Source organism: Macrosteles quadrilineatus, unplaced genomic scaffold, assembly GCF_028750875.1.
Source record: "Macrosteles quadrilineatus isolate MER2022 unplaced genomic scaffold, UCM_ALF_1.0 Scaffold_2__2_contigs__length_208266976, whole genome shotgun sequence".
NCBI classification, from domain to species: domain Eukaryota; kingdom Metazoa; phylum Arthropoda; class Insecta; order Hemiptera; family Cicadellidae; genus Macrosteles; species Macrosteles quadrilineatus.
The window spans coordinates 11,041,503-11,061,238 of NW_026542595.1; the positions used below are offsets into that span (position 1 = coordinate 11,041,503).

At 33.2% G+C, this 19,736-nt stretch overlaps 3 protein-coding genes across 5 annotated transcripts; 2 read left to right on the forward strand and 1 right to left on the reverse strand.

Moving 5' to 3' along the window:
* The first annotated feature begins 427 nt into the window (after window positions 1–427).
* Window positions 428–2,824, forward strand: LOC128985698 (uncharacterized). 2 transcript variants are annotated; one of them, XM_054405485.1, is made up of 2 exons: window positions 428–1,131; window positions 2,676–2,824. In XM_054405485.1, the coding sequence occupies exons 1-2, from the start codon at window positions 508–510 to the stop codon at window positions 2,778–2,780; spliced, it is 729 nt and encodes a 242-aa protein (XP_054261460.1). In that variant the 5' UTR covers window positions 428–507; the 3' UTR covers window positions 2,781–2,824. The 2 variants fall into 2 exon arrangements, with proteins under 2 accessions (XP_054261460.1, XP_054261461.1); XM_054405486.1 differs by having other exon boundaries at window positions 2,688–2,824.
* On the reverse strand, window positions 2,823–19,513 carry LOC128985697 (4-hydroxyphenylpyruvate dioxygenase). Of its 2 annotated transcripts, XM_054405483.1 has the most exons (13): window positions 19,411–19,500; window positions 18,576–18,602; window positions 16,174–16,236; window positions 14,299–14,403; window positions 13,071–13,196; window positions 12,282–12,371; window positions 11,992–12,092; window positions 11,630–11,707; window positions 10,180–10,294; window positions 8,595–8,714; window positions 5,735–5,857; window positions 3,869–3,985; window positions 2,837–3,323 (listed from the first exon to the last, which is right to left on the reverse strand). In XM_054405483.1, the coding sequence occupies exons 1-13, from the start codon at window positions 19,411–19,413 to the stop codon at window positions 3,249–3,251; spliced, it is 1,143 nt and encodes a 380-aa protein (XP_054261458.1). In that variant the 5' UTR covers window positions 19,414–19,500; the 3' UTR covers window positions 2,837–3,248. The 2 variants fall into 2 exon arrangements, with proteins under 2 accessions (XP_054261459.1, XP_054261458.1); XM_054405484.1 differs by lacking the exon at window positions 5,735–5,857 and having other exon boundaries at window positions 2,823–3,323; window positions 19,411–19,513.
* Window positions 6,842–8,334, forward strand: LOC128985696 (phosphoglycerate kinase-like). Its single transcript, XM_054405482.1, has one exon. It carries the CDS (start codon window positions 7,020–7,022, stop codon window positions 8,265–8,267), a length of 1,248 nt encoding a protein of 415 aa, XP_054261457.1. The 5' UTR covers window positions 6,842–7,019; the 3' UTR covers window positions 8,268–8,334.
* Window positions 19,514–19,736: the final 223 nt, after the last annotated feature.

Genomic DNA, 19,736 nt, shown 5'->3' on the forward strand with positions numbered 1-19,736 from the left:
CAGTACTGGGTCTAGGTCTTACCATGAGACCTACTGTAACAATTTATTCCCTATATGAGAATTTCACTAAAATCAAAAAAATAAATGTACTAAGCTTGTTCTTTTCATAAACAATACAGTTAATTTCCCTAACATCAATACATTTTTGTGCCCAATTTTTTATAATAATATGTTGTACATACCAAAATTTAATTTTATATACCAAATACAAACAATAGCCTAAGACTGTACGTGTACAGTATCAGTCTTATAGCTGTATAATCCTTCAATATTTTATGTGTACAATTTTTTTTGTGTCATTGGCAACCTTATTTTTTAAGGCAGATGTATTTATTTTTATAAATAAATTCTTTTCTCTAAGCCTCTACAGATTTCATCAGCTGTGCATTATTATTATAGATAGTTTTGCATTCCTATTAATAACAAAGTTTAGTTTGAACAAACATTTATTTTCAAATTCTTCAGTAGTGTACCTAATAAATTAAATAAAATCTTATAGTTTTCAAAATGTCCGATAGTGCAGAAATTTGTCCTCAAACTGTTGAGAGTGCTGAATTAATTCTAAAAAATATCTCAATTTTGGGTGAACTTTCTCACTTATTAAAAAAGACAAGGAATGGTGAAAATTCAATCAATTCGCTTAACAATTTAGTATACCAGGCTGGTAAAGACATTTCATCTATTCACAAGAGTGTAAACACTGTGATTGCTATAGCAGAAAAGCTAGTACATCTGTCTTTGCAAATGGTTCCTACAAACAATCCAAATTATAAATCACTCAAAAGGGAAGCAGATAGTCTACTTAATGTGTTGTGTGACATTAAAGACAAAGAGGAAGAAAGGCATGAAATGATGTGGAAAGGACAGGAGAAATGTAAAGGAAATTTTAAATGTAATGATGATAAGTACCCAGAAAGATGTTCAAGGGAATCTCTCTTGGATATCAGCAATGTTGTAAATTTACCAACAGTTCCTGAAGATGCTTTTGCTAGTTTTCAAAGACCAAATAGAACATTAAGTTCATGCTCATTGAAAAACTTAAGAAAAGTACAACTTTGCCTACAAAAAGCTACTTGCTCTGACATGGAAGAAGAGTTTGATCACACAGATTCAAACATTAGCTCTCCTAAGGTAAATAATACCACATTCAACTGAGTAAATATTGTAAAACTAGCCAATCAATATGGACCCTCTTCACTGTGGCTTAATCTGCCTATATTTTTTATATCTTTATTTTTTAGACTATGGCTGAAGCACTTCATGCACTTCTATTAACCTAGTAAGAAGACATTATAAAATGTTGTAAGGAAAATATAAATATTGTTAGTCATCTTGATTTGATACAATTTACTTAATACTTAGGAGCAGACCACAGGCTCTGTGAAGCCTCTCCCAATGCCTGAAAATTATGAGTACCGGTATTGCAAATTTTACTTTGATGATGATGTGTTTACTAACTGGTATGTTTAAAACTCTTTTATAAATTTATTGGCAACCTGTGCCACCTAACACCAGCAGGCAGAGCCTTAAGTGATGTGGGTCCGGTGAAACATTTCTAGAGCAGGACTCCTTCATCAATCAAATAATATGCCAACCTAAGAAAAGTGTCAATGTAAAAATAATTATAGTATTCATAGCCCCCCCCCCCCCCCCAATCACCATGTTGTTGCTCATAGGATGATTTTTTTCATTTTTTATTAAATATCAATTAAATTAAAAATTATATTTATTTATATTTGTGAGACTTTTATATAATTTATATAAAAGTCTCACTATATTATATGTTTGTTTGCTTGTTTGTTTGACATTAGCCTCAGATAGGCTTAAACTATAATAAGCCTAGTAGTAGTTCCCATCATGAACAGTACAAATTGAAAACACATATCATAATTAAAGTATTAACTCAGCCAGTAAAATCTTTATAGCTCTAGTCTCTTACCTAGAATATCAAATAAAAAAAATAAATACAGAGTTAAAATATCATAAACCACAAAATAGAACGCACTCTAAAAATCTGTTTGCACTGTTATTTAACTTTATTTTAAATTTATTTTAAGATTTACAACTAACTTTCAAAACTATTATCACCATTTTAGCAGCAATGTTGGGAACATCTCATACGTGATCTTAGCAACACCCCATGATGAATTTCCACAATCCCAGATGTATTTCCTACAATCGTGGTCACATCCATGAGGATTCCCCATGATCACGGCAAAGTCGGCAATGATTACTTGGGAAAGCAAAGAGGTAACACCCAAGATCATCAGTCGTACTCAGTCGTATATCATCTGCAATAATTTTCTGTGATCGTGGCAACATCTGTCATCATCTCTCATGATCACGGCATTGTGGTAATGTTCTGCGATTCAATTTGTTACTTAACAGGATGTCGCAAAAAGAGGACAAATGGCGACTATTGGTGGATTTTATTGGCGAATAGTCATAATCTGAAATTTTCTGGTCCTATGCACAATTCACATCAAATTCACATTTTTTTACAATCAAACATTTCTTTTCTAAACATTTTTTGTTTGTTTAGTAGGTAGGGAGCCTCCTAAAGCGCAGGAACCTGTGCAGCTACACCTTTTGCCTGTACCTAAGGCTGGCTCTGCCATTAAGAAAAGGCTTCAATGTGTCACCACGGTTGAATCCTCATTACTAATCAGCCATAGTTTGTGTTTCAGAAAGATTTGGCGCATGTGCATGCCATCACACAAACATCAGGTAACTCAAACCTGATGTCAACGAGCAGAGATGCTTGTACAGCGACTGAATAAGCTTGGAAGATTAAAAAATAATGAATAAAGATAAAATAGTACAATTTTATTTATACAATACCTATCTAAATACTAGTGAAAATATTGATGATTTATTTTAAATTATTAGAAACAATTTAAAACAGTAAATGTACGTATCCTAAATATGCATTTTGAATAACATTTGTATAGGTTTCTGAGCTAAAAGAGTCAACCTTTTTTATGTATTTTATCTCAATGTTATTATTGAACACTTTAAAAAGACATTCACATGACTAAGACTTGCAAAATCTGTATGTGGTTTTGTGAGATGTAAAACATTTAGATTTTATTCAACCAATGTCTCATTGAAGTGAACAATAACATCATATTCCATTCCAAAAAACTTATTTAGTTTAATATTTAAGATATTAAAAAGTTTACATTACGAATTTTTTGAATGATAGGGATAACACTGAGAACTTAAATATACATAGCCACTTGAAGTGTTTACAAATTTCCTCTCTGTGCCTGCTCTGCTTCAATTGCTTCAAAAAGAGCTTTGAAGTTTCCTGCTCCAAATCCCTGAAACAAATTATCTCTGCTTTCATCCTTCGTATACTAATGAGCAGATTTTTTATTATTTCCTGAATTCTATAATTACAAAGGCGTTATTTATGTATAACTTCATAACATCTAAAGTTATTGTTGTTTGAGTTTTCATTGCAACTCACTTCAATGGGTGTGTTTATGTTTATCTGTGGCATAAAGAGCAAGAAACAACACCACACGTCATCATCTTTGTAATCCATACAGTCTAATGACTCCATCATTTAATTGGTCATGGTTTTACTGTCCAATTAATTTACTCATCATGATACTGTGATTGCTATAGATATTGAGCTATATTTTTTATTCACTACTTTTGTCTATTGCAGTCATGATCATACAGCTTGCTTTGATCACTAAAAATGTTTTATGTGTTCAGACAATTAGGGTCCTTATTTGTTGCATATAGTTTCAAAAGTCCTATATGGATATCTCAAAATCATTTTAAAGTAACATATAACTCACAGTAATCACATCATGTTTTACTTTAACAAGTGGAAAGGTTTAGTCAGTTTACTTACATTGTGATTGTGACGCTGGATTACTTCTAAAAACAATGTTGGTCTGTCTTGCATGTTCTTTGTGAACAGCTGTAACAGGTAGCCGTTCTCGTCATAGTCAATGAGAATTTTCAATTCCTGTTCAAATAATAAAGATGTTTATTTAAAAAAGTTGTTAATAAAGTATGACTCAACATTGGAAGTGTGATTATTATTATTATTCATTATTTGACGTATTTCCCATTCTACTATATAACAATATTTCTCTGGGCAAACTTTCTGCAATATTTTATATTTATACTCTAATTTATAGATGTTTCATAAACAAATTCATAAAACTTGTATTCTTTATTAAAAAAGCATGATTTTTTTTATATGCCCTAAGTGCATTATCACACAGTCAAAAAACCTTAAGAAGGCATTTTGCAGATGTGGTGAAAATGCTGAAGCCTACTATCCTCAAAGTAACGGTACGTCAAGAGTCCAAGCCGATTCAGATTCAGATTTTCAACGGGAGGAATGGCACTTTAATTTAAATGGAAGTGGCTGTCAGTAGCTGACACTCAGCTACTGACAGCTGAGTCACAGCTGTGCTGAGTGGCTGTCAGTAGCTCACTTGCAGACCTGCTTACCGGAAATGAATTCTTTATTCTGGTTTCAGATTCCGATTCAGATATTGCTCGTACGCAGACTATTCAATTAAATAATGTTGGTTTCTATAGTAGTATATTTAATATTTCATCCTTACCTGAGGATCACCACTAAACGCTCTCCAGGAAAAATTTGTTGTTTATATAGGTTACACCAGTTACAATACGATGAATTTTAATTATCAGTTTCGGACTCCATTCAACGATTTAGAAAGAACCGTGCTCAATCATTTCTATGGGAAAAGATATATGTAATATAACATGAAAACCATTTTTCACTGGCTGTAACTTCACAACAGTTTCAGATTTCTGATATATTTAAAAAAAAGATATGCATGCTATCATTTTACTTGTTAATTCCTCATCCGACAACTCCATAACTATGACTGACTTACTTCTTATTTGCTAAGCTAACCGAGTCAGTACCACAGGCGTATTTTTCCTGCTTCCACTGTATTATTATACAGTATAGTATTATTCCACTGTGGCCACCAACAACATATTTGACTCAGGTTAACCATGTGTTGAAATTCTGAGTCTGAGGGTGCACTCTGGACCTACCATAAACATTGGGTCTTCCTTATACTTGACCACCCTCCTGGCATTAATCGAATTAGTGCTGTGGCTGTGTGCACAGAATGTTACTGTCAGGGGTGTGAGGAAGGCAAGTCTCAGGTAGTTGGCGATTCAGCGTCAATATTGAAAATGTTATTAAGTTATTTTCAATATTTTCTGCCATAATAGACCCTTAATTTCCTCTATCACCCCGCACCAGGCACAAGTGCCTTCTTAGGATTGTTTGACTGTACGGTATTTATGCCCACATATTCCTTTTACTACATGTTATTTTCTTCGTGCTCAAATTGTTTTAAACCTCAAATCGTGTCAAAATGAGACCACCTTAGAAATAATAATAAAAATGTGTCATCAAAGTGGAAGCTATTTCAAATGCTGTAGCATATTGTGCAAAAATAACTAGAAATAACCTAAAAGTCCATATCATCAGTGTGTTAAATAAACTGGTTAATTTTCTGTGCCATTTTTCAGCTACAGGTGGAATGTCAATATTTTTAAGACAACATTTATAAGTTGTTAGTGTTTTTACACGACAACTGTTGACAAATGTTGAAACTTGTGTCGGTTTCTTTGGTGGTATGTGCCAAATATCTGTTAATTTCACACACAATTTTGTTATGTTATTTACTCTTTTAAAAAAGATTCTATGATATTACTGCACCTGCAATTTGTCAATATCTTCAATGATGTTTACTTTGTCTGCCTTCAACCTTTCTCTAAGCATGTCATAATAAGTGTCTGGCACTTGAAGAAATTCCTGTCCTCGGAACTTGAGATTTGTAATCTAAAATTTAAAGATATAATGTAAAGATACAATACTGGAACCAAGAGTCATTCCATACCTAGGTTATTTATCACAGTGAAATACATTATGAAGCTAAAGCACAGTAAGTATATAATATTTTAGGAAAACATTTGAATTTAGCGAATTTCCTTTGTATGGAGCTATTATTGTTAGGGAGCTACTGATGTAGGTCGTATGGGGACTGATTTACTTTGGATTTCCCCAGAGGCCGAAAACATTATACTGCTTGAAATCATACTAAAATTTACTTAATCTGCAGGCTTGGTGAGGTTGGATTTAACAAAGTCCTGTGATAAACATAATTTTATTTTTATACAACTGGCTGCTCAACTGCCTCATCATGCAATTAGGGAGCTGTGTGAGCTGTATGCTAAGTACATACAGTCTTTTTTACAGCTACATAACTAATACACCTGCTGGACATAACTTTCAATAGGTTGGATTGATTTTTGGGTCTAGTTGTGTTAGACAGTAGAGCAGTATTAGTTGAATGTATGTTACACTAATGAACTGTTTCATTTAAAAAAAAAAAACATGTTCAAATGTTAAGTATTTAAAGATATCTAAAAATCTGTTCAGTTGAAAATACAAATTTATGACAATAACATATAATAATGCTAAAGATATATTGGGATGACATTTTTGGAGTTTAACATGGTCGCCATTTCAATGTATTAAAGTATTATGATTACTACTCAAATATACTGTAATTATATTTACATAAAAATAATATTGAAAAATAAAATATAGTCAGGTAATTATAGTAAATGTGAAGGCTCAATAAAAGTATTGAGACTTTTTGCAAAAAATCATCGTTAATATTTGAGCATTATATAATCAACCCAAATCTGTAATCGATTTTTTTTTACCACCTGCCTTGGTATTGTGTTGAAAACCTTACTTATGTGCATACTTTGACAACATTGTCAGAAAAAAATAATAACATGTGTGTGGGCACTGAAAAATACAAATGTCTGAAAAACCTAAATATTTGTGGGTGATTTGTACATTTTGTTAGTTTTTATTCTTTAAACCTTGTGCTCCAGAGGTATTTTGAAAAAAAAAACTTAATTTATGACTACAAATATCTTTGATGATACAATTACTCATAGCATACCGGTAATTGTTTTAATTGGATTTAATGGCGTTGAACAAGTTAACCATTGACAAACTTTCTTTGGTAGGAAAGAGGGTGTTTATGAGAGTTGATTTCAATGTACCTTTGAAAGATGGTAAAGTGACCAATAATCAACGCATAGTGGCTGCTTTGGAGAGCATTCGATATGCACAAAACAAAGGTGCAAAATCAATAGTACTGGCTTCTCACTTGGGCAGGCCAAATGGTATGACAAATCTCAAATACTCCTTGTTTCCTGTGGCTGAAGAGCTAAAGAAATTAATGAATTCAGAAGTTGGATTTCTTAAGGACTGTGTCGGTCAGGAAGTTGAAAAGGCTTGTGCTAATCCAAAAAGTGGATCATTAATTCTTCTTGAAAATTTACGTTTTCACGTTGAAGAAGAAGGGAAAGGAATTGATTCTGATGGTAAAAAAGTTAAAGCCATGCCAGAAGATGTAAAACTCTTTAGACAATCATTGAGAAAACTAGGTGATGTTTATGTAAACGATGCATTTGGAACAGTGCACAGAGCTCACAGTTCTATACTTGGGGAAGGGTACACAGAACGAGCTGCAGGATTTCTGTTAAAAAAGGAACTCACTTATTTTGGGAAAGTTTTAGAGACACCTGAGAAACCTTTTCTGGCAATCCTCGGAGGAGCAAAAGTATCAGATAAAATTTTGCTTGTAGAGAACCTTTTGATGAAAGTCCAAGAAATGATAATTGCTGGTGGAATGGCATTTACTTTCCTCAAAGTACTCAACAACATGGAAATAGGTGCTTCACTATTTGATCCAAAAGGTGCTGAGATTGTGAATAATATAATGGGTAAAGCGAAGGAAAGAAATATTCAAATTCATCTTCCAAGTGATTTTGTAACTGGTGATAAAATGTCAGACAACGCAAATATTGGGACTGCCACCATCAAGAGTGGTATAGACAAAAATATGATAGGCTTAGATATCGGACCAAAGTCTTCTGAGGACTTCAAGAAAGTTATATTAAGGGCTAGAACAGTAGTTTGGAATGGTCCACCAGGTGCTTTTGAGATCGATAACTTTTCAAGAGGTAGCAAGGCAATGATGGATGCTGTGGTTGGTGTAACGCAGACTGGAGCAACAACAATCATCGGAGGAGGAGACACAGCTACTTGTGCGGCCATGTTCAACACAGAAGACAGAGTCAGTCATGTGTCTACTGGGGGTGGAGCCAGCTTGGAACTGCTGGAGGGTAAAACCCTGCCTGGCATTGCAGCCCTCAGTGATGCTTGATTGCAGTTGATGGATTGGCAACAAGTAAATTGGATAGTTGAAGGAAATATAAATTATCTAATCTTAACATTGCTTTGCACTATTTCAGTAATTTCCTCATAGGCCTAATGTTTAACATATGTAATAATAAGTTAAGATAATCTACAATAGATTGTTCATTGATAATGTTTTTTCCTCATCGCGTTACATATTTCTTATGCAGTAAGTGATTCTCAGTCACCGATAACAATACTACAAATTCAGGATATAGTTGCACCCAACACCAAAACCAGAAATATATGATATGGGGTAGCCAATAATGATGCAATGGGAGGTACAGACACTTACCGCCGAGATGATGTCATCGGTGTTGAGAGCTATATGTTGCACTCCAGCACCTCCATAATAGTCGACATACTCTGCAATCTGACTCTTTTTCTTTCCCTCTGCTGGCTCGTTTATTGGTATCTATATAGATAAATTAGTATCTCTCTGTTATTAATTGAGTAAAGTAAAATTATAAGACCGATCAGATTACATATATTTCATTGCTTATATTTAGGACAAGGATTTTTCTTAAAAAATGGACATAAACTATTGAAATATGTAGAAATGTGATGAAATACATAAACAAAAAAAAACATTCATAGGCTATTTACATGAATTCATGAAAAAAATCCTGCATTAAAAGATGCATCAAAGATTTAATTCGGGTTAGGGCCGGCTAGAGGGTGGGGCTAGAGTCCCGGGGCCCAGGGTTCCGAAGGGGGCCCGGCACAGTCAAATGTAACATTTTGACTGTACATTTAATCTGACAAAGTTTAAACAAATTTAGGATAGTTGTTCAGTTCACTAAGTAATTTTTGACTTGAATTGTGTAATTAAAGTTTTGACTTGCTACCTAGTTTTTTTTACTTGAATAAAGTTGCAACTGTGAGCACGTGAATTAATCAAATAACTATCAAGCATTTAAGAAATGTATTGTTATTTGTGTAACAAAATGGCACGGAGGCGGCTGTACTTATAGTCAGGAACATAGGGGCCCCTGACATCTCTCGCTGGCCCTGATTTGGGTGGCCAGTTTAGTCTGCAAATTTGTAAAAATCAGTATAGTTTATTCAGGATGGATGTTTTTTCAACCGGTACTCTGATATTTTTTCATATTTACAAAACTATTAGGCATTACAATAGAAATGTTTCATTTTCATCACAAATTTAAAATAATTCTCAAGTTAAAACATCTATTTGGATATTTTTGAATAAATTTTAAGTAAATCGTCACAAATTAACGTTTGATGAAAGTATATTTACATGAATAATGTATAGGCCTAGTTGAAATTTGAAATTGAAACCAATAATGAGTTTTCCTAATGTATGCATATTGTTCAGAAAGTAAGGAACGTTTCCGTCTGACACCAAAAGGTTTGCGCTGGTCACACACTTTCTAATACACACGTGTTTGCCAACTCGATGTCCAGCCATCACACTGGAATTGTCATTGTGCTGACCGTTGTCACAAAATTAACGTTTGAAAAGTATGCTGCAATTTAATTGTGTTCTGCCAGTTGTGAGGTGCAGTCTTTAATATGGTTTTTGTTGGCATTACATAAAAATAAAACAAAACCTATTAAAATTTATCCTCAAGGGTGTTGAGTGTAGAAAAACAGTGTAGTTAACAAAAGTTCGGTCCTAAAATTCATTCAGATTAAAAATGGCCAAACAGAACGTTGCTGTCCAAAGTTTTGTTTTTGTATGACAGTTCCCGACCTCTCGTTTCAAATCCCAATCATTTAAATGTATAATGTATTAGAAATTACTTAAGGTACCATGTATTCTAAGAAATCTACTTAATTTTTAATTATATTCATGACTAAGAAACACCATCATTTAGACATCAAAAGGTTGTGAAATGAAATGTTTTAAGAACTCTGACCTTTACAGTCTCATCCCAGTTGGTCATAACAATAGACCTGAGTGCAGAGTAGTCAGTGTGGAGCTGGGAGTCATCTACAGACCAGAACCTATGGAACTCAAGGTTATTTTCATACCTGTCAGCAAACAACAACAGTATGTTAACTTTTACGGTTTGACTCTGAGGGATAAATTTTTCCTCTATATCCTTGTATATTGTACGTTTACACCACTGGCCTTATGATTTATAGCGTGGCATCGTAGTAAAAGAAGGCACAGTATACTAATGAATTGTAGTGTTTCCAATGGGAGTAAAACTTTCAACATATAGTAAATCCAAATCAGTGGTGTAGTGGTGCGGGAACGTATGGCAACGGCGTTTCCACTCTGCTTTTTCCAAAGAACCTATAATTGGTAAGCGACCTGTATTTTTTCTGTGAAAATGGCAAGCGTTCCCACACAAAAGAATTTACGACTACACCACTGATCCAAATCTGCTAAAATCATATGAAGCAGCTAAGGTTTGCTGATGTACTACCAACTGAGTTACAAATCAATGCACCATTTGAGGTTACATTGTATTTTAGTGTAGAATGGAGTGAGGTGTGTTGAGTAGCTTTGTTACTATGACTAAAATCATCAGTTTCTTTTCCCAGGACCATTAAAAGCTCAATGTTTAAGGACAATGTGGTCCGGTTTTAAACTATTAAAAAAAAGCTAATAAGTAAAGTTCTCATGATCAAACTGGCAACGTTTTGATTCCTAGGTGCAAGGCAAAGACTATATACACATATAACCATCCGGTGGGTAGCTAACATAAACAAATACAGTAGAATTAAATATAGAACGACAGCAGTGCTGTGGTTAGCATAACTTCTGGCGTCCACCGCTGAGAGTGCAATGTGTGTTAGGCTATAGGAAAACCAACATAAGCCTGCCATTTTAGGCATATATTATTATTAAGTGTTTTGTTGTTTTTGACTCTCTTCCAGATTAATGTTGTGTGTGCAATTTTATGTAAAATAAAACCCATGTTAGTTCAGTGTGCATGTATTATTTTATAAAAGTTACCGTACCGTACCACAAAGAGTAATAATGATCTTAATGAAGATCATAAACAGTGTGTAGTTAAGGTGTATGCGCTACGTAACTACATGGCGCTCCCAGCTGTTGACGCAAGATCTTATGCTAACCGCAGCACTTCTCGGTCTATATTTAATTCTATTTTTCTATGGTACCTACTGTAGGCGAGAGTTAAGAAGTCCTCTGAGCGCTGGCCTATTCTAAAAATGCAGGCGCTTGCTACTCGACGGCTGCGCGGGTTACTCAAGTTCCACGCGGCAGTCAGGGCTCACATCCACTGAGTTAAAACCAATAGAGCACCTGCAAATACCGCACGGCAACATACAAACATTGCTGCATATCACTCTGGCTCAGAGGACTTCTTAACTCCTACGGTAATTGTACAGTACCATTCAGCCACAGATTCCATGGAGTGGTCGGGTTGATTTCCAACGACGTGGTCTATGAAATTCAGTTTACCAGGTGGCCTGAAATCAAACAAAAGGGGTGTTTTAGAGGGAGTGTCCATTTATCTAGGCCACCATTAATAATATATGCATTAACTATTAAATTTATAGAAATTGATCAATTGTCATATGTAATGTACATATCCTGCCACAGCAACAGACATTTAATTTATCTATAGATCAATCCAACCACCAGAACAAATCACTAATGTTTGACTGGCCATATAAGGTAGGCTACTAAAAGATTTAATTCAAGTATTTTTTATATTTATTATACAGTTGAATCGTAAAAAATTAGTACTTACAGTTTATTTAAAAGGTGGTCTTGTACTGAGGATCTGAAACCTGGTAGGAAAATGCCAGAATACTGAGAACGGTCTACCAACGTGTGGGTCGTGTCGCCAAACTGTGGTCAATTTTAAACAAGCATAAAACATTAGTAAATCAATTACCAAAATATTTTCATGGTGTTGTAATAACAAGTTAAGAGTTTAAAAAACAATTCATGTAATACCATTTTTCATGTAGCACATTTGAGGTGTCTAATAATAACAAGGAATTTTTAAAATTTGTATCAATATGTTATTTTACTTACTGTTTGAATCTGTGCCAATCGTACGGTGCCATTTTCATCAGATTCTTCCGAAATATCCTTTATTAATTTGGCTCCTCTCGCTTTAGCTACCTATGAAGAACAAATCAAAATCACATCAATTTAACTTAAAACTGTAGGCTACCCTATTCATCATGAGCTTGAAAAAATACATTCTGATATCTGCTACAACCTAAAAAAATTCAACTAGTAACTAATAATGGCGTTTAGTTTCCTGACTTCTTTGAGTAGTTAAGTGTTAAATTTGGCTGTAAGCCTGCTGTCTAGGGTTTCTTCTGCAAGGAGACAACACCCTTGATTGAGATCTCTTTTGTTTGATGGTTCTTGTCCACAACTCATAAAGAACATGAACATATTTATATGTTTTACTCCAACATATTTTAAATGTTGGACTATTGTCAAGGCACTGATGTGCACCCACATAGATCAAAGCTAAATTCTAGTGACAAACCAGAGAATGGTTCATTCAAAGAAGACCTGGTGACACAGAATGTCTTGAGAGTGTGATTGTTGTCTCTCTAGAGGTATTCTGTGGTTTAACTAAATGCTTTCTCTCTGCCTTGTTTGAACCATGAGGCACGTAATAAAAAATAGTGCATTTATTATTTTAACGAAATTCAACACACTCTTTTCCTTAAATCGTTCCTCAGCATTTCCTTTTCTAAATTGTATCTCAACCTCAACCTCTTGTTGAATTCATAGAAACACAATCAATAGTCCTTTAATTTCAAGAGCCATAAAAATATAAATTGAAAACCCCAGTTACGGTACCTCAACAATAGTATCAAGATCCTCGACTTGGAAAGCGACATCTTTGACTCCATCTCCATGAGTGACTAGGTGAGGTCCCATCTCAGGATCATCAGGCTCATAGGCTGACATGAGGACGAACACAATCTGTCACCAAATAACTGCTTACACTTTCTAGTTCAAGGAGACAATTATTGTTCTAGAAACATTTCTCATCACATGAGAACTGATTGAGTGACTATCAAGACTTCTGTATGTGGTTTTACAAAAAAAGCACATAGTATATTTAAAAATAACACAAAAAATTAGGACTCAAGTGAACTCACTAAAAGTTATACTTGTAAAACGTAAGTACAGCAAATCAAACAATTTTCTTTCTGTGTACAGACATTCTTAATTTTTAGTTTGCTTGCTGCAAGTTGCTAATCAAGTTTTGTGATAGTAATTATTTTTTAGACTTTCTTTTATAATTGTTATCAACTACATAGCTAAACTATTTGGTAAATCTGAAAAATATCGTACACTGGTCTTTCGATAATGTGGCACGGATATCGATAATAATTTTATGTGGTCTTTTTAGTCTTGAGTTTTGTTTTTAGTTTTAGTACTGTACTTTGTGACAATTTCACCTGATAAGCTTTGCTGAATTTTGTAATGTAACGTAATGTGAAAATAAAGGATTGACTATTGACACCTATTGTAATGTGACTGTGACTATATTAAATCTGGTCAGGTACAGGTACAGGACAGGTAATCCGTGTCAGATTACTGAAAATATCTATGGCCATAATACCACCTGAAAACTATCAGGTGGTACCTCTCAATGCTGCTAGATGATGTGTCATAAGAGTGAAAACAGCCTTAACTGTGATGTTATCGAGTTAAATTTATGTTACCGTACTGTTTTGGTAATAAAAAGGTTAATAAACCTAATTAAAAATTAGACCAGCAATAATTATCTCTTTGTAGGTATATTATTCATTGTACACAATGACAATATCCCTTTTTATTGTTTGGATGGACAAAATATAGTCTTTTTCATTTAAAATTTAAAAAATCCATAATATATTTTTGGTTTAAGTCGCGAAAAAATTAAATAATCCCAAGATGATGAAGAATTATCGGGCATTCTAGACCATCGGTTGCCGGACTAGCGGAAGTTTACTGTAATTAGAAACAAGTTTACAAATCAACCGAATGTACACAACAATAATCATCAAACACGACGGAAGACCTTGTTCATCTTTACCTTGTTTTGCTTCACTGCATGAGCTGCAAATCTTCTGCAGCCTGTCTCCAGACCTTTGTACGCCAAGGGTTCAAACCCCAGACGAGTGCAGTAGTAACTAGCAGCCTAGGCATGGTAATGGTGATATATAAACATTATATAATCTGTGTCCTTAAAAATTATCTGAGTTTTATTCTCTGCTAATGGAAAAATTTACTTTTTGCACAGAAATTGTTAAAATGATATGGAAACATCTAAATGTTTTTTGCAATGTGTGTAATTTTACAAACCAAATGAATATTGAGGTCGTTTATATGAAGCAGCAGCTATCATAATTTGGTTGATGTCAATTTGATTTTTTTTAAGAATTTGGTAAATACACTGTTTATTTACTTATATTCACTTATATTCACTTTATTCACTTATATATAACATTAAATGTTTTAACTTACGGTACATGTCAAAGTACCCTTCATCAGTTAATTTTACGTACAGATTTAATAGTTAATTTAGCATTAACCATTGATAAAGTTAAAACAGTGATTTGACTGTTGATAGAAGTATCCAAAAGTCAATAAGTATAGAATATTATCCCATTATAATATAATACTAGGGAACCTGGCGCACGTAATCGTGCGCAATCTTGATATAGGAGAAGAAGGATTTGTATTGATCTTTTTTATTTGGCGTTTTCTAGTTTATTGGTTCTAATGTTAAAGTTGGGGATGTTAAAACGTCTAATTATGAGTTCACAGTTTGTTGTTTTTGTTTGTTTTTTTGTTTTTTATTAGTTTTTTGTTGCTGTGAAAGTCAGTAAAAGATTCTCTGTTGATTAATCGATTATCGATGATAACCTAAATGATAAACCAAAGCCTCTCGCTCCCACCACCACCTCTGGCTTAAGTCTTGGACTTATTTGCCAGGCCAATTCACCATGAAAAATTGTCTTTTTTAGGCTTCGGCCACTTTCAATCCTTGTCCAGACACACTATGTGTCCAAAACCCTAACAGCATAACTCCCTCCCCCTACCACCCTGAACAATAGGGGTCATTGGGATTCGCTCTAACCTTTCCTCTCCCCTTCATTTTAAAATGTTTGTCATGATGAGAAATCTTGCGCAAAACTATCCATTCTTTCATAAATTGCCCTTTAAGGTCGTAATTCCTTTCTAAAGGTAACTTTCCATATACCTAATGTTAAAAATACCTCAACTGTACTTATTTGTTTGTTATTCTTTCAATTTATTACCTAATTATTAAAATCAGGTGTGATTATTTGTTTGTATTACTGTATTCTGTTTTGTTTATTTTAGCTTAACTTAACCAATAAATAGTTTTAATGTAATCTTTGGTTTTATTAATACTTTTGAAGTCAAACGTGGTGAAGCAAGGCCACACTAAACATACTTATATTTATTATTAGTGTAAATTTGAAAGTATTCATCTGTTCTAATGTAAACAAACATTTTCTCCCTAAGAATAACATATGGGAACTTTGAAGGCCACAGGAGCAGAGCCCTGATGGAATTTCAAAAATTGTTTGTTTGATGGCAAATCGATATACCACGCCACGACCTATCCAATGGCACCTTAAACATGGTCATTGGATGCATGGCAGCTTAAAAAAAAATATCACAAAATTCATGTTGGCCTATTAAATATATACCGAGATAACATATAAAATACAAGACTTACTTGTACACAGTTGTACATATAACCTTACATAATTTTGTCCCACCTCATTAGGTACCTTACCTAATGTTAACACACTTGTTGGAGTGTGATTGACTTTTAAGAATGGATTGTAAATCAATTGTTGTTAAAATATATCAACAACAATTTTGTGGTAGTAAGTATAATCAAGGCAACACTCTGTTGCCTTGGTATAATGCTGACCTGCTTTGCATTTCCAACCCAAAATGTTAGGTGGTCAAAGTTGAGGAACTTTCCTCCTTGGGGCTGTAACAAAATCAAAAAATTAACTTGACATCTACAACTATTTCTGGTTAAATAAGAATTTGAAATTATAAAAAAATATCTCTGCCGCAGCAAACCTGCAGACTAAGCAAATTCCCATTTTCCTTTACTTGATTTTTACTTTTCCTTTAAAATATCATTAAATATGTCAGAATCATTTAATTTTCTATCCAAACAACATAAGGGAAATTGTACACAAATTTTACATTTTAAATAGGGTTCAAAACTTGTTTTGGTGGCAAAACAAATAATGCAATACCTTTTACTTTAAGGTGCAGGATCCATGCTGCACAGTAATCAGGATTCAAATGCCGTGGTGTGTATTATGTATTATAGGAAGGGGTTTTTATGTGTGATATTCTATGGGCCCTAGGTCACCAGTTTTGAGCGTGGGTGTGTGAATTTATTTTATACGTCCTAAAAATTAACGTCTACACTCAATTATTTTTAAAATCTGAAGTTTAATTTTCAAACTGGTAGGTACGCTTCATTGAGTTATTTTACTAAAACTATTAATAGAATAGAATAGATATAAATAAGAAAAGAATAAGTCTCCATAAAAAGTCTCTAGATTATTAAACTCCAATCTGTGTAAGTTGATTAGTTAAATTTGAAATAGGCCTACATATAAAAAAAATAAAGTGCTGTATTTAATTCACACTCAATGAATAGTATTCTACTAGAACCTTCAATGTTAGTTAAAATATGAATTTACTTTGCTTTTACTTCAAATCAATAATTATTAATAGCCTACACATAGGCAATAGGGGTTTTCATACATTATTTGAGTGAAAATTTAAAAACGTACGTTTTCAGAAAAATCACTTTTAAAATTTTTTGTTCCGTTTTTTAAAACTTTTTTTATTTTTTTTATTTCATTGACATTTGAAGTTTCATAAAATGTCCATGGTAATGCAATATCTTTGGTGATTTTTTATAAATAGAGCATCTTTGATGGAAAAACACGAAATTTTGTCACGACCATCACGGACATAAAACTGAATATTAAAAATAGTTAATATTATTTTTATAACTATGTTTTGCTATAAATTAATTTACTTTTATGGCCATTATACAATAAACAGCTCACTAAGCTTTTGGTATATTTGGTATTTCTAAAAAAAAATAAAAAAAATAAAAAAATTGAAAAAAATATAATAACATCTTTTAAGTTTGTATAACTCCGAAAAAAACTTACCTGAGACCCAAAAAATCGTTATGTTTTTATAGAGGTGTGCTTCTTTTGTGTATAAAACATTGATATATGATGATATTTTAATTTTTTAAATTTTTATGATAGAAATCATCAACGTGATGGTCAGGGACAAGCGGTTCGGTCGTGAATTGTCTGGAATAATATAAATATTTCTAAACAATCCTTCAATTATACTGTTAGTTATAATAAAAATATGTGTTTCCATTGAATTAAACTGTTCAATTTACAATGATATTTAAGTTATTGTCACAACCAAACACAGTATAATCCATAAGGCTGGATTGGTAGTGAAAAAATCCGCGATGGTCGTGAAACTTTGGTCGTGACATTACGTGTTATTTGGCTCTGTTCTGGCGGTAGCCCTGCACCTCATGTTTGAGGATACAAAGTGGACTTCTAGGTTAATGTAGCAATTGAAATATCATATCAACAAAAATTAAAACCACATCTACTTCATCAAATGACTACTTACGGTCATGGACACACCAAAATTACAAAAAACACAAACTTACCTCTATTAATCTTGTAACTACTTCTTTCAACACAAAACGACCGGCACAACAAACTTGACGTACACCCCTAACTAGTCTCTAAAACGAACTGACGCAATCGACGCCGGGCTTGCCACTGTCGTGCTCCAAAGTTGCAAATTTTTCCCAAATGGTCGTGACGCCAAATCGAGGGACAGACTTATTTTGTCATGGTAGTCAGGTTGCAATGACAATAAAATTATAATATGCTCCTTTTTTGTAAGTTTAATAACTATTGATGACATAAAAATATGGCTTTATATATTTCGGCATGAATAATTAGTCTAAAAAACAGCGTGAAAGTTGGAAAATGTACCCTAGGGACACGTCATGGTCATGAATTTCGAGACTTTAATAATACGAAAAATGTACCTAGAACCTATTTAAAACCAAATAAATGTGTGTAACATGTTGCCCCCGTCCCAAAAATATTAAAACACATAATAATAAACTACAAATCCAGTATCTACGAAGTAAAAGGCCAGGGACATGAAAACGTACGTTTTTAAATTTTCACTCATTTACAATATATTTAAGGTATAAAATAAAATAAATAAGTAAAATAATGCTCTTACCTTCGGGCCTTTGTCTGTGTATGTTGTCTGAAAAAAAGAATAATATACACTTTTGACTTATTTTCTAAATAAACAACTATTTATTTGCTGGCAAATAGGAAATCTCAAAGAATGTCAACTAAAGTACACTTCTGAGAAATAAACAAATCATCTGTAGACTATTGATAGAACAATATAATCCATCCCCATGTCAAAGTTGTTGCCAGATTTGAAGTCAGAAAGTGAGCGACAGACAGATTGCGCTGATATAAATGATTGATTTCTGTACAATATTCAAACTTAATCAAAGTCAAAATGATGAGACAACTTTTTGAAAGCCAAATCATTTTTAATGCCACATCAAATATCTCAGTAAAACATAATAGTCAATGGTATCAGTTAACCAGAGATAAAAAGTTCTCCCTTAGTAGATTTCTCATCCTTATTGATCAGCTGTAGACAATTTTATTGTTAGTTCCCTCCGGTTAATAGGTCGTGTTTTGTTTAATAGTTTTTCTTGTTACATATTTCAGTAATTTAAAACCTCATTAAGCCAAATCGATCTAATCTTAATCAATAACTCGATAAATAAAACAACAGGTAATTAGACACGGAATATTCCATAATTTTCTTCAAATAATAAATAATATATTTTGTAATGCATTATTAATTATTATAAAAAAGCATAAATATGAAAAAATAAGATTTAGATTTAGCTCTCATAAATCAATATAATTATTGTGAATATACATGTGTGTTAAGAATGTTTAGTAACTGTTCCTAGCAACCTAATTTTTATTGTTTTTTATAAATTTATTTACGTGAATCCATATGAAGAATTTCTTTTTCTACCTACCATTTCCACCTCTGGACTCTTTGACAGCTTCTTTCACACTAACTTCTCTCTCTTAAGTCCTGGAATTGGAATACATAATCAGCTGATGTCCCCAAGGCCACTTAACCAGATCAGCTGGTAAGGATTAAATAAACAGTAAACAGTAAACATCAACAAGTTACCAGCTCTACCACATTCCTCCTTGTTAGTCTGACTTTTTAGAACAACTGTGGTTCTTCAGGGTTTCAAGAAGGATTACACACAATATGTCTGTGTTCTACATATATTATCTAACATATATTTGTACAACTGAGTGACATGCTCATGCTAACAATTTTAAACACTTA